Here is a 15,759-nt window from a genome sequence, read left to right as displayed (position 1 = left end):
ATTTTTCACTTGTCCTACTGTAGAGAATTATTATTTAGAAACTAACCATTGTTTATACACTGGTATACACCATAGTTGAATATCAGTTGTTTGTTTTTATTTTATTTTACTGTACAAATCTGCTTCCACCTAAAGGAAAAATTTTGTGAATTTTATTTTTATAATAGCCCCTTAAAACACTACTGGCTATTTTGAAGCAAAATAATGAGAATAAATCATCTGAACATTACTAAAGTACATGTTACTGGAAACTTTTGGTTTCAATTTTAATAAAATACAAGGATAAAAAGGTTCTGATGAGCTAAAATGTGATTTTTACTAAACATGAAAGACTTTCTTTCCATGGTTTTTTTGTCAATAACCATTATCTTCCTTTCTATATGTATATATGTATTTTAAGCAATTTTTGTCACTCTAATATTATACTCTAATATAGAATAATAATTTTTAAAAAGTTGGACAGACATAATATTATACTCTAATATAGAATAATAATTTTTAAAAAGTTGGACAGACATAAGAAATGTAGCGCTGCTAATGAAAAACTAAACACTTTCAATATATAAATTATACTTACATCATAACCTTTGTTCAAATTTGTCAAACACCATTGCTCGTTTGGCACTCCCATTCTTTGGTATTCAGATTGCAAATCATGAAAACTCCACCCCACGGGTCTCTGGATCTCTTCTATAGGAGGTGTATATGAAAAACAATACAACTGATCAACTTTCGCCGGTTGTGACAATTGTTGTAGGGTGACGTAAACGCTGTGACAATCTCTTTCCTTGGGTATCACAAATGTCACAGACAAGAAGGTTTTTGTTCGTATTAGAAGAGGCGAACCAGTTGTTGAAAGTGGGAGCTTTTCTAAACTTGCAATATGCATATGATGAATCTGAAAGCAAATTTACTCAGTTTTATCATAAAATTACTTAATTAAAAATTTATTCAAAAGAAGGTACACATGAAACAGTACATTGTTAATAGTTCTGTCGAAAGAGTAGCCATTGATATTGTAAAACTGTTTCCAGAAATGGATGCTGGAAATAAATATATTGTGGCAATGGATTATTTTACAAAATGAACTGAGATTTATGCAATTCCAATTACGATTTCAAATAGACTGATTAAAAATTTGTTTTGATATTCCCTTAAAAATTCAGACCAAAAGGGAAATTTCGAATCAGTACTTTTCCATATGGGGATCAGTAAAATCCATTGTTTCTGATGGACTACCGATCGACAATTAATGAACTACTGGCCAAATCCTGCCAGCTTGTTGAGTCATGTAGTCCATCTGTCATGTGATCTTTAGCTCGGTTGCAAACCTTCCAAAGAAAATGTTGCAGACGAGTAATATGTCAACCAAATGAACTTAAGATGAAAAACATGAGAGACCTTATCCGATAACATTATAGATACCCAGTAAAAGTATAAAAGATTGATACTATGGTTGATCCATGAACAAAAGCTTTGAAGTAGGTGACTTGTCTGTCTATTTAGTCCACAAAGACAATGGGAAAGTACATATGAAATTAAAAAGAGATCAATAATGAGCTATAGATGAAGATGAATGATGTGCTATAAGGAATTTAGAAACTGTCAAAAGAAATACCAAAGGTTATTCACATCAATTGTTCTACTACATGCTGGTAGTGACTAACACTCTTCATAAAAACATTTCAACAGTATCAAAACGTAAATAACTGCTGACAAGTTTCAATTAGTTTTTGTTCAAATTATGCAGACATATTTTTTCTGGAAACTATATCGCCTAATACCTAAATGTGACCAAAGAAATCTTATCGGTATTCAAAATGTTCAGTTGTTTGAACTAGTTGAAAAATTCACAGCCTTGAGTTAGAGAAGTGCCGCATTTAGAAAATGACAATCTATCATTGTGCAATTATATATGCAAAAATATGCAAATTAAAAAACTTGACTTTTTAAACAGGCATGAAAAAGTCATCCGAAAAGTACATTGTTATTTTCTTCTCAAAGGATTACGCACAGCTGAAGACTACTGTTGCTTTCGCCTCCAAGAACAGGTGCAACATATTTTTTATCAGGACGGATAAACAATCAAAAAGTCTTAAAAAAGGAAAAAATTTATTTAAAAATTCCTTTATAAAGGAATTTTTAAATAAATTTTTTGTGATACATGGTATACAGACAGCTGCAGGAATTTAGTTTCCTTGTGGATTTCTTCAAAAAGGGGTCAATGTAGTGTTAGCATATAAACTAACAACTGAAGGGGCACACTACTTCACTGTCTAGAACCATCTAGGTAATTATATGGGACATAATATTAGGGTGATGTAAATTTAGTGGGTAGTTTACATAAATGAATTACTCGTTTGCCTGTAATATTACAATAGTGAAACTAAAAATAAGGATAAAATGCTTAATTCCAATTATCTTGTAAAATAAAAATTAATATGTATTAAAAATTAATATGTATTATATGATATTAGCTGTGGTTTTATATCAAAAGCAAAACCACACACATCTTAAATGATGCTAAATATAGTTATCATTGAAGATACTGTTCACTTGAGAAAGATATAATACTTACTACATAACATTTAATACTTTTTGTACTTTTACAAAATTTTAAATACTTTAAATATTTATTTTATTGCATACATTTATTTACATAAACTAATATGTGGTTACTCATAATAGCTGACCATTAAACCCTTGGTTCTAACTTGTCTTAAAATTTAGTTTAGATGTATAGTGTTTTTTACTTGTGTTATTCTGTCTAGGTTTAGTTTTTAATATAGTTACTAGTTTTTAGCAGTAGTAAACACTCTTTTGATGTAATAACAATCATTTTGTGTTTTAAAGGATGTTAAATAAATAAATAAATAAACATATACAATGACTATCTTCTTACTGTTGCAACAAAAAATCCCAATCCAAAGTAGGCCATAAATTAAAATTAAAAGCTACAAAATTATAAGAGTTTCTGTTTCTTACAGAATGAAAGTGTTTTACATTTAGAAATATTTTTACTACATCACTTGACTGATTAACTGAGTGATGACTGTCCTATTTTGGTTCTTTCTACTGAGGTTTCTATGACATTTCTCAATACCTTGCACATTTCTTCTGGACTGTCTTCTGTCTCTAAATGGTAGTTTCCTTTAAAGAGACTCTAAATGTTTTTGGATTTGAAACATTAATATTTTTGTAGTCAGTTGCAACTTGGTTCTTTTTAGCTACAGTATAAAGCAAGCACATATTCAACAAGCATTCTTTTGGAGTTTTATAAATGAACTCCGTAATCTGATTGGATCTTGTAATTAACTCAAAGAATAGTGAGGTATTGCTAAATAACTACACTCCTTGGTTAAAGAATGCATGCCTCTGGAAACATCACAGAAAAAACTAGAACTAATCAAATCCAAATTTTGTTATTTAATTGTTTAATTTTCGTAATAATTTCTTATGTTTAATACAGAACACAAATCTTTTAAATCTAAACAGAATCTGCCGTATGTATCAAATACAAAAGAAGATACATTGTGAAATTCCCACAGACAAAGCTTCACAATCACACAATCAATAAAAGTGTTAAAGTCTTATTTTTATTCAATATCAATGAGTGGAAAAACATTATTTACATCCAATTTTAAATTACATTGCAATCATTATTGATTACTAAAATGGAACCACCTCCTTTAGTAATATCATTAGCATAAAAATATATGGCCTTACAGTTTATAAAAAACAGGAAACTATCTAAATAGAACAAATAAGAACTGGAAACCTTGTAAAACAAAAACAAACATCTGAGATACAAGCCTAGAGATTGCTGTGGGCAGGACATGTGCATACAGCCAATAAAGAATGGCTTATCAAACCGATATGGGAGGAAAATCTGATTGGCAGGAGATCGATACACAGACCTAGACTCAGATCGAGGGATAATGTTCCAAAAGATTTGCATACAATGGGAATACACAACTGGCGAGAAGATATGATTGACTGAAGTAGGTGGAGGCAAGTTGTACAGGAATTGAAGACCCATAAAGTGTTGTGAAGCTACAGATAGAAAGATAGATAGAGATATGGTGGGAAGGAGAGGGAGGGATGTATGGAGGTAGAGAGAGAAGGACAGAGAGAGAGAGAGAGAGAGAGCATTAAAATCACTATCACTATCACTTCTAAAAATCAATTATGCAGATGGAAACATTCTAGGAAGAGATGTTTAGGTAATATAAATTGTTTAACAAAAGGACACATGACAGCTAATGCTATAAAAGTATGGTTTCACAAGAATGAATGTGCATTTATTTTAGCTATTGGATATAAGCTATAAAAGTATGGTTTTACTATGATGAAACTAAAATAATGTGCATTAATTTAGTAGCCAATATCAAAATATAAATAACAATAACAGATATTTATCTGAATTTTTAAATATATGCCTCCAGCCATTCTGTAATACTTTATACCTATTTTTTACTGTTTTATTTATGGCACAGACATAACTTCTTATTCAAGCCACAGCTACAAAGTAACAAGGGCACAAAAAAATACAAAAAATTTGACCAAAATCAACTAAAACAACTTTATAATGATACATTCACAATTAGCTTCCTTATTGGAACCAACTATAGAAATGTTTTCAATAATATCATTGGATTCTTAATTTACTTAATTATTTGCCAAAAGCAATGTTTGTGTCAGTAACCTTATTATACTGATAACATTTATTGTATCAGTTTAATCTAAATATTAGACAAAGAACCAAGTCTTTGAATAAAATTATAAACTCTTGTTTATTTGATTGTACTAATCTTTAGCTAAGACCAAAGTGCAATTATTAGTCTTTAGCAGTAAAATAAGGAGGTCAACACTGTGAAACTTTCCATTTAAAGCCCATAAACCAGATGATTACACATATTTTTTTATATATCACATATAAAAAATATATAAGTATAATAAAATATTGATACAATAACTCAATGTTTAATATGAATAATTAAATGTTTACAATATGAAATTATAGTATTACTTTAATGTAAATAATAGTATGTTTATTTTTGTTTGTTATAAATACTACTGATAATATCAAATTATATGTTTCAAACTGTTGTAGTTGTTTAAGTAATCACTATAAACTGTCTCACTTTTTCATAACAAGAACCTCAAGTAAAAAATAAAATCAATGTTACTGACATCCATAAAATTTTACAAAAAATGATCATAAAAGTAAAACAATATTAAGACAGGTCCTCAGTGTTTTGCCTACTAATTTTTAAATATATTCTCAAAACTGGACAAACTTACCCAGGTTTCCTTCTTTGCATCTGGATCAACGAAAATTAAATGAGTGGCGGTAACATATAAAGTTCCATGAGAGGGTGTTTTGGAATACCTATCTAGCATACGAACATTTTCAATCTAAAAAAATAATTATAAAAGAAATATAATTACAACCTGCCGAAATTTCTGAAAATAATATTAGCACTACAAGCAGTTAATTACCTTCGGAGTTTTAATGTGGTCCATCACTTGTAAATATACTTCTTCAACTGTTTATTAATAGTTATCAAAATTGTTTTTCAAGATAAGAAAACTAAAAATATTTATATTCAAGAGGATCCTGATATGGATCCAATACGAAATGACACTATTGACACTAATGACAGTGACACTGACAAGTGGGGACTTCATAAGTTGCATGGTTTCGGAAGTGAAAATCGAAACGTCAAAATAAACTTATTATTTTAAAGAATCCCAATAAAAATAGTAAATTGTTTACATAAAATATAATATTGTTTACTCACTCACATAGGACAAAAACTATATTTTTCTTTTCTATCATTATTGTTAATTAATTTATACTATAAATAAATAATTTATACTATACAGAACCACATAATCTTGATTCTAAAGAAACTAATACGTTATTAATAAACTTTAAAGCATTAGTAAAGCAGAATTCTTTAAAAGAAATTGATGTTTTTCAATAATTTATTTTTAATAAATTTTTATAATTTTTTTTCCATAGAACAGTAATATAGTGATTGAAAAAAGTTAGGCGATTTTTGGGTTTTAGTGAATTACAACATAATGAAGGCAATGCAAAATATTTTCTTATGGTAGTATACATTTTAATCCGTTATTATTTTCTGGAAATTAACTACAAGTGTAGCATGAGTGTAAATAAATTAAAACTTTCAGAGCGGAAATTTTCAAAAAAATAAACAATTTCTAATCGCGAAGTTGAAACGCCAAGAATAATTTCGGAATACATTTGGAGTAGAAAATATAATAATAATTTAAAAATCTAAACCTAATTATAGCTATGCCTTTTAAGCAATAAAAGAACAGGGGTGCATACAAATTTCGTTTTTGTATCTCGTCATCCATATTTATTCAGCCAACAGTGTCTCATGATTTATTTAATATTGTTTTTCTCTTTTTGTTAGCTTACCCCTCATTCTTATATTATTTGAGCTCCATATATTAAATATTTTTTACTTTGTTTAGGACCATTCTCACCTAGAATGCATATCATTATATTGATTATCTTATTTTTGCTTTTAATTTGTCCTATTTGCTGGTTTCGGATCATCATCCTCATAGTGATGTACAGCTCTTAAGCCTACCTTTAGTTTCTCACGTTTCCTGATCCACACTTCGGTTTTCCAGTCGAGACCACAGATAGTCTCAACACCTTGCGTCGTCTCGTTTTAACAACACCGTTTTAGTTAAAACAGTGCTGTTAAAACACGTGAAAAAGGGAGAATTTCCATTATTCTTTCTAGGGTTTGTAAGTTAGCAGCTATTATTATGGTGTTATCAGCTACCTAATATTAATTAAAAACCAATTCACTTTTATCCCTGCTGTTTCTAATGTAATAGCTTCCTTCCAATATGGTTGACATAGAAAGTTATTCAAAAACAAAAAAAACTTATTCAATTCTTTATTTGACATAGTTAGCTTAGAAATACAGTATACAATCAATTAATAAACACTCATATAACTCATTCATTTATAACACATTGTAAAAAATAAAAAGATTCATCTACTTCCAGAAGTCAATAAATTCAAAAGGGCTACTTTTTCTTTCTCTTTCTTCTTTACAATATCTATACATCTATTGCGCCATGTACTTTTTCGTAGCTTTATGGGTCTGCTACCCACATAACGTCCTGAAAATATAAAAAAATAAGTACAAATTGTACACAAAGTTCTCTGTACATTACATTTTATGTTAAAATTTTTGTTTTGCATTTGTGCATTACAATTTTTATAAACTAGGACATACAAATAAGAAAAAACACAAAATTTTAACTTTTAAGAATCATCAACTTCTCTAAAATATATAGATGTTAAAGAATTGAAATTTGCTTTGTAGGTCTTCAACGTTATCCTATTATATAACATAAATAATGTAAATAATTAAGTTTGTGTTACAATTAACAAGGTTCACTTTGACTTTTTTTGGAATTTAAGCCTTGGGCATTGGACATTGAACTCAAACAGTTCTTATATGTTGTGTTCTTATGAGTTCAATGTAGGGCAGTTATTTGTGAAAAAGTATAGGTGGACACTGTCAAGGAAACTTGATTGACGGAAACACACGACTTTTATCAAGAGATATTCATTTTGTTAATGCTTCATTTTGCCTATTCATTCTGTCCCCCCCAGACCTTGGTGCTAGTTAATCATAAAATTTACCAAAAACAAAAAAGTAAATCATTACCATTCATTTCCTTCATGGCCTTGGTAAAATCTGCAGGATCTTTAAAGCTTACAAAACCATAGCCTTTACTTTTATTAGTTCTTTTATCTCTGATAACCTTTGCTCTTTGAAACGAAGGAAATTTATTGAAAGTTCTAGTCAACAGCTCATCAGTAACATCATTTCCAAGATCTCCACAAAAAATCCTAAAATCACACAATATTTATAAAGAAAACAATTTTATTTCATTATTTTACCTGAAATCATCATCTGGCCAATCAGACAATGATGAATCTTCCCAAGTTTGACCACCAGCAGTTCTCATCAGCTTTCTATTTTTGCTACTTTTTCTTTTGTAATCTTCAGGACCAAAAGATTGTAGTGCACTGCTAGCCTTACCTAAAATCATAAAATAAAAGCAATATTACATATTTTAAATGATTTTAAATTGTCAATCTCCATTGTCTCATTGCATAGACTCCTTAATAAACTGGTAGAAAACAATAAAGTGTATCTAACACAGGTGTCCAATCACTAATGTGTAATGAGGTCCTAGATAAATCTTGAAAGGCTCAAGATATAAGATGCCATTAGAAATTTTTATATCTTGTTAATATATAGGAAAATAATATTTGTGCAATGAATGCTGTATATGCAGCTAAAAGCTTCACAGCTCACAAATGATGATACTCCATATTTTTTATTTATATAAAAACATTTAATTTGCACTGATGATTTTGATGTATCTCTATCTAGCTATAGTTTTATATTAATAATTGTTCACAGGCCAACCTGTGTTCTACTGTAGTTAGTTTTTAATGCCACACTAAAATTGTTTAGTAAAAGATTTACATGACCTCAAATACCATGTAATTAGATTGGATTGATTGTGGAGAATGATTTCAATGTAAGTGTATTTAATGTATATTTGTGAAAATATATGAACTGTACAGCAAAAGAAATGCTACAGTAATAATTTTATCCTACCTTGAGAAATAGCCAATTCTGCACTAACTTTCTCATTCTTCAACTTCTTTAATTTTTTCTCTACCTCATTTTGAAGAGCAATAAAATCTACTGACTGTGTTGGGGCTGCCTGAGACATTGATTGAGTATTTGCCTTAGGAGGAGCATATAAAGTAGGTTTTGCAGAAACCACTGCTGACTGAGTAGAAGTAGGTGTTAAAAATATAGGATCATATCTTTTGACACCCTTATTAACTTGATGTGGTATTAACATAGGAGGTGCTGGTGGTGGAGGTATCGCTCCAAAACCTGGTATGTATGCAGGACCATACGCGTTGAGCATTGGAGCAGCAGAGATCTCTGCTTCAAACCTTAAAATACAGTAAATTATATACAATTGTAAATTCAATATTTAAAATTTACCTGCTCATTTCATCTTCCATTGTTCTAAATTTGTTTGAATTCATTTTTAATAAAGATATACCTATATAAAATTTAATTGTTATTAAAACGTCTTTAAAACGTATTTGTGTCAAATAATAACCTCAAATAGTAAACAAAATGTCTGGTGTTTTCATCTGTGACATTGACATTCTATATTATTTATTTATGATATATGTGACTGTGTGAGGTGAGCAGAGTACACAGCCATCTATTATAGTAAGGTAAAAGGCAAGTCCTATACAAAGATTTGGAGAGAGCTTCTAGCGCCAAATGCGGACGGGCCGAAACTAATTTTATTGGCGGCAAATTTAAAACGTAGGTTCTGAATTTTAGGCGGCAAATTCAAAAATTTTCTGTAAATTTTAGCAATCGTCATTTAATCTTGCCATCGTGTTGGAGATCTTCCTATTGATAAACAAATATAGATGTCTTTATATTCATTAGTACTGGTTTGTTATAAGTTCCATACCTTCTAAAATACTCTTCTACTTACTATTTCTTAGAAGTAGAAGGTCCATGAAAATCTATAATAATGATATTATTAAAATTAAGAATGTATGACTTTTTTTTATAAAATAAGTCAACTTTTAGGAATACGATTTAAAGTTAAATTTAGAATGGAATTTAGAGTTACGACGTTACGAGTTTTAATGATTTTAAAATATATACCTATAGTATATAAATAAAAGATTAATGCTGGTTTAGATTTAAAGGTAATTTAACTACAGAAGCAAAATGTACAAAATAGTATTGAGTTTGTATTTACCAACAAAAGTTTGGTATAATTAGGTGCTGTTCTTACCTGGTGCTTGTAAAAATAAACTCCTAATCCCCAAAATGTTTAATAGTCCTTCGTCCAACTTTAACTAACTTTCACCCATCCACAAAAAATATTCTTTTAATTTTTTCGATTTGAATATTATACCATTTTGATATTGTACCTTCTTATCTTTAAGTAATGTTTATTAGGTAATTATATAAAAATTGATGTATACTGTTTTCATCTCCTATTTCTAAAATTTGGGATACAATGTTTTTTTTTTAATTTGGCTATTTGCAATTTGCAAAGGCGTGGATTACAATGTTGTCACTAACACATGTTTTTTTTCGGTGGATAGTCATTAGAAACGAGTTATTGTTAATTTAAGTTGTGATTTTAGTGGAATTTGCTACAATCTTTGTTTTTTTCCTCCTCCACCTCTTGCTATGTCCTTCCTCCACCTAACTAATAACTAATGTGACTAGTAGCGCCGTGAACGGCTGGGCCTACTCAATTCACTCTACCCACATGTCCTATTCCACTTACACTACTATTTGTGGTATATACTGTGGTAGTGAGGCAATTTTTCAAATCGGTAAATTTTCAACGTCAGTAAGGTACCAATCTATCCGTTTTCGAATAGATGGCGCATCCAAACAAGAGTTGTTGACGTTGACAGCAACATTTCCTCCGCCATTTCCTTTTACCGTGTTTCATAGCATTTAGAAGGTAAGTTTCCAAAAAATATATTAAAATCAAGAAAAAAGAAGTGTCTTTTTACTTCAAAATCATTTTTTACCTTCCTGTGATTTATTTATTGCTAATATTGTATATAAATTATTTTAAATAACTTATTTTAAAAGTATTACAGATATATTTTCATTAACCATGTGGTTTTCTAACCTTCAAATATTGATACAATAAGTACATAAATTTTGTTTATCTTTTAGGTACAAAAATGACCAACTCTAAAGGTTACCGCCGAGGAACCAGGGATCTATTTGCCCGCAAGTTTAAAAAACATGGTGTAATTCCACTATCCACATATTTGAGAGTCTACAAAGTCGGAGATATTGTAGATATCAAAGGTAATGGTGCAGTTCAGAAGGGTATGCCCCACAAAGTGTACCATGGTAAAACAGGACGTGTTTTCAATGTTACTGCACATGCATTAGGTGTAATTGTAAACAAAAGGGTTCGAGGAAGAATCATCCCCAAAAGAATTAATCTCCGTGTTGAGCATGTAAACCACTCCAAGTGTCGTCAAGACTTCTTGCAAAGAGTAAAATCCAATGAAAAGCTCCGTAAAGAAGCTAAAGAAAAGAACATTAAAGTAGAACTTAGGAGACAACCTGCCCAACCTAGGCCAGCACATATTGTTAGCGGAAAGGTTCCAGCACAGGTGCTTGCTCCTATCCCATATGAATTCATTGCTTAGGTTTGTTTATCTTAAAATAAAATCCTTTATATAATAGTTATGATTTTTTATTTGAGTTATCCCTTTAAATTAATAAACCTCTTATAGTATTTTGTGTATTTTAAATTATAGTTTAAAGCAAACAAGTCAATTTTAAGTATAAAACCATGATAACTTATATAATTATACATCTTAGTTATATGTATACTATACTAGATTTTGTGTAGAAAACTTTTCTTTTGATAGTATTTAGAAAATCAGATACAATATTACTAACTGACAACTGATTATACAAGTAGACATAGACAAAATAATAATAAAACAATGAAGATATACTTGTTTTACAATTTTTCTGAAGTCCATGTTAATGGCTATTAACATATGTTGAAACAATGGAAAAGATAATATATTAAAATGTCAATATTTTACTTTTTATTAAAAATATTACATATAGCAAACACATTTGTGAAGCTAATATATTTATTAACTTACACATAATGAGTAAATTTGACGTTCACATCTTTTGGTATTTTGGGACACTAAAGGGAGATCAAATTTAATAAATAGATGGTGAAACTATAAACAGTAACTATCTATCTATTAGATATCATAAACCTCAATAGTAGAGGTAATATAATAGAAGCAACATTGTATAATATTATAATGCAAGCCCCAAAACCATTGACATGTTCCTTTCGTCTCAGACCAAACATACTGTGACCATGTTTAAACAATAATACTGTGAAACAAATTGGTAAGCACAGCCTATAGTAACATCATGCTGTGCACATGGGACTAAACTATAAATTTCAGTGCAAAAAATATATTTAAACAAAGTTGCAGACAGAAGCTAGAAAATCATGAAAAGCGATTAAATATTCTACATAAAAGATGAGTATAAGTGGCATGCCTAGATTTGCAGTAATTTAACAAAAACATAAGGATGCACAGATCATTATTGAAAATGCATTTTAGTCAGATGATGAAATTCAGAAATTAAAATAAAAGAAATGACATCATATGGTCACTCGTTAAAGATGTAGAAGTAAAATTGTATTGTTTCCATTCTAAAAAACTACTATTTATATCTGATTACTGGTGAAATCTACTAAACAAGTATTAAAACTACTCATTAATCTTGTTGGTACTTGCATCTCTTAAAGAGGCACATCTATAAACTTAGCTCATTCATTTCTGTAGTCTACCTTATCATCATTGTCATCTGAACATTAGCTGTCTTCCTTCCTTGCGATCTTATTTTATCAGGCTGATGGACATGCACTTGAGCAGTTCCTTTTATGTCTAACACTCTGCACTATAGATTTGCTTCATCACCTTACTACATGTCTATCCATACTACACTATGTTCTTATTAGTCTATGTAAGATCCCATGTCTTGATCCATAAGTGCTCATAGGATGAATTAATTTCTGACTACAAGAAAAACACAAATCATGCTGCGTAAAAGTTGTTTTAATTTTAGAATCACATTAAAAATAGTATTTATAAAAAGTAAAAATACATATAAATCAGGTAATACAGAAAGAGTTGTGAAAAAGAACAGAAAATTTAATGAAGAAGCAAAAAGAAAGTCTGTGAAATACACAAAAATTAATTAATCCGACTATATAAAAGTCAAGAAAGGAGAAATAGCAATATACTTTATCGATACTATGTATCATAAGACCATTGCCTGAAGTCTTTCTGCCAACTTACTATATTGTCAGACTATTAAATGGTAAATAGTGGTTATTACAATATTGTCAGACTATTAAGTTACAACTATGAAAGGAAAGACAATAAAAGAAAGTTGTTTATTGTCTTGATGTGTATGGGATTTCATCAAATAGAGTTCTCTCTGGATATCCATGGTAAGTGTTTTCAAATATCATCATAACATGAGGCTCAATCAATTGCATGTTTTTTTTTCAATAGAGAAATATTTAACAAATTATTGAGTCCCTCGATATCTGATATCTTCGTGAATTACTGAGATCAGTTATGAACGCACATATAAAACTAGTCTTTTACACAAAATGTTCTACTAGATACTTATGTATAGCGTTTTAGGCCCATTGCTGGATGGATGATTTCCATTTATTTCTGTTCTTAGCTGTCGGCTTCCAATCTGATTCCCATCTCTCTGGCATCTTCCATCACTACATCCCTCCATTTCTTTCTTGGCCTTCCTCTCATTTTTTGCCCTCAGGTATTCTTTATACTCCAACCAATATTCTTGACTTGTCTATTACCTTGCATTCGTTCTAGATGTTCGAGCCATTCTAGTCTAGGCTTTTTCACTACTTTTGTTATTGGAGGGTTAGCATACAATTGGTACACTTCTACATTAGTTCGTCTTCTTCATTCTCCCTCTACTACTTTTCCACCAAACATTCTGCTAAGTATCTTTCTTTCCCATGCTTTCAATTTGTTCTGTGTGGTTCTGTTCAGACTCCATGTCTCGGTAGCGTATACCATCGTGGGTATAATTATAGTTTTGTATCTGTCTATTGTATCATAGGCGGCTGTGCAATTATTGAAAAGTATTTGTGCTGAAATGTTATATTCATAGCAATTATTGATCAGGATTTGTTTTATCACAATAATTTGATTGGTTGTTGATCTTCCCTTGCAAAATCCTCCCATATTTCTAGTCGTTTTTTGATTAGTATGGCGAGCACTATAGTTTGCGCATTCAGTTCTATTTCCCTTTTTGTGTATAGGCATTATAATGGACTTGTTCCAGTCTTGAGTCATTTCTTCAATGTCCCACACTTACTATTAACTGAATAAGTTGGTTTCGTAAAGCCTCTCCCACATATTTTAAGTTCTCTGCCAAAATGCTTACTCCTTTCGGAGATTTTTTGATTTTTCTTTTACTTTTAGTATTTCTTCTCTTGTGGGATGTGGTATTTCTTCTACTACTATTTGGGGTTTAGGAACATTATAATTTTCTTCAGTAGTCACTCTGCCATTTAGCAACTCTTCTAGCTAGAAATCAGGTTCCTTGCTTATCTTTTAAATTCATCGTTCTTGCCTGGTGCCCATTTTTAATGTATTTTACCTTCTTGTAGAAATTTTTATTTCGTTTTTCTTGTAGGATTTGTCCGCGCCCTTAGGTTTTTTTTTTACTTTTTTTCGTTGTTCGGCGTACATTTCTAGGTCGTCTTGTTTTTTGTGATCTCAAATTTTTAATCTCCAATTTGATTTTTGAAGCGAAACTTCTATATTGGAACTGGCGTCACGGGTAGCGTCATAGAATAGCGGTTCTTGAGATCGATTCACTACTCTCAATCAATTCGTTTTTATTAATCATCAAGTTTAAATTAAAAAATGCATGAAAAATAACTAACAAAATACAGACATTAAATCAGAAGTAAAAATTAAAAGAATATCTACAAGATTCGATTCGTAACGATTGTCAAAATTTAATAAAAGTCATAAATCATCATCATTGGTGCTACAGCCCTATAAAAGAGCCTCGACCTTCCCAAGTCTATTACGCCAGTCAGTTCTATCCATTGCCAACTGTTGCCAGTTTGCTGCGCCTATTTGTCTACCATCCTCATCTACACCATCCCTCCATCTGAGTTTTGGTCTACCCCTTTTTCTACTTCCCACAGGTTGTGACATAAGGATTCTTCTAGGAGGGTTGTTCTGCTGTGATCTTGCCAGATGTCCTGCCCATCTTAGTCTTCCTATTTTTATAAAGGATACTACGTCTTTACCACCAAATATATGTTTATATCTGTGATATATCTCGTAGTTGTACCTCCTTCTCCAAACACCATTTTCACAGATGCCACCAAATATTCTTCTCAGGATCCTTCGTTCAAATATAAGCAGGAGATTTTCATCTGCCTTGGAAATGGTCCATGCCTCCGACCCATATGTCAACACTGGTTGTATAAGGGTTTTGTATATGGTTATTTTTGTTTTTTGGCTTAAGTTTCTGCTTCTCATATGTCTACTCAGTCCAAAATAGCATTTGTTTGCTAGGATTATTCTTCGCTTGATTTCTTCCGTCATGACGTTCTCCTTGGTGATCAGGGAGCCCAAGTATGTGAATTTGTCCACCACTTCAAAGGTAGAATTATCAACCGTGAATTGGTGGCCGATGTTTCTGGCTCTATTGTTGGGTGTTGATGCCATTATCTTAGTTTTATTTTCATTTACTTGCAGGCCCATATTTTTTGAGGCGTGTGACAAGGTGGTATACATTTCTTCTAGCTTGCGTGTTGTGCGGGCAACTAGATCAACATCATCTGCATATGCCAAAATTTGAGATGATTTATTAAAAATGTTTCCTCTGCTGTCTATTTGGGCATCCCTGACCGCCTTTTCCAAAGCTATGTTGAAAAGGAGACACGCCAGCGCATCTCCCTGTCGCAGCCCAACATGCGTTTCAAATGCCTGTGATTGTTCGCCCTGTATTTCGACTTTGCAAACAACTTTACGCATTG

General features: G+C 30.8%; 4 protein-coding genes across 4 annotated transcripts in view; 1 reads left to right on the top strand and 3 right to left on the bottom strand.

Moving 5' to 3' along the window:
* Positions 1-5,663, bottom strand: part of Mtmr6 (Myotubularin related protein 6) — a 34,042-nt gene extending 28,379 nt beyond the window's left edge. Inside the window, exons 1-3 of the mRNA XM_072527318.1 lie at positions 5,503-5,663; positions 5,305-5,418; positions 578-898 (exon numbers count right to left, since the gene is read on the bottom strand). Coding sequence (XP_072383419.1) covers positions 578-898; positions 5,305-5,418; positions 5,503-5,526 — 459 coding nt within the window. The 5' untranslated portion in view covers positions 5,527-5,663. The remainder of the gene's footprint in view (positions 1-577; positions 899-5,304; positions 5,419-5,502) is intronic.
* Positions 1-15,759, bottom strand: part of Usp12-46 (Ubiquitin-specific protease 12/46) — a 235,393-nt gene that overhangs the window by 177,568 nt on the left and 42,066 nt on the right. The gene's annotated exons all lie outside the window — the stretch shown is intronic.
* Positions 6,933-9,265, bottom strand: LOC140436267 (uncharacterized). Its single transcript, XM_072524968.1, has 5 exons — positions 9,099-9,265; positions 8,697-9,046; positions 7,967-8,108; positions 7,731-7,915; positions 6,933-7,176 (listed from the first exon to the last, which is right to left on the bottom strand). Exons 1-5 carry the CDS (start codon positions 9,140-9,142, stop codon positions 7,046-7,048), a joined length of 852 nt encoding a protein of 283 aa, XP_072381069.1. The 5' UTR covers positions 9,143-9,265; the 3' UTR covers positions 6,933-7,045.
* On the top strand, positions 10,464-11,353 carry RpL21 (ribosomal protein L21). The gene is made up of 2 exons (XM_072524967.1): positions 10,464-10,608; positions 10,830-11,353. The coding sequence occupies exon 2, from the start codon at positions 10,838-10,840 to the stop codon at positions 11,315-11,317; it is 480 nt and encodes a 159-aa protein (XP_072381068.1). The 5' UTR covers positions 10,464-10,608; positions 10,830-10,837; the 3' UTR covers positions 11,318-11,353.

The sequence above is a fragment of the Diabrotica undecimpunctata genome, chromosome 3, assembly GCF_040954645.1.
Source record: "Diabrotica undecimpunctata isolate CICGRU chromosome 3, icDiaUnde3, whole genome shotgun sequence".
NCBI classification, from domain to species: domain Eukaryota; kingdom Metazoa; phylum Arthropoda; class Insecta; order Coleoptera; family Chrysomelidae; genus Diabrotica; species Diabrotica undecimpunctata.
Note: the sequence above shows the minus strand (reverse complement) of the source record. Positions and strands in the feature narration are given on the sequence as shown.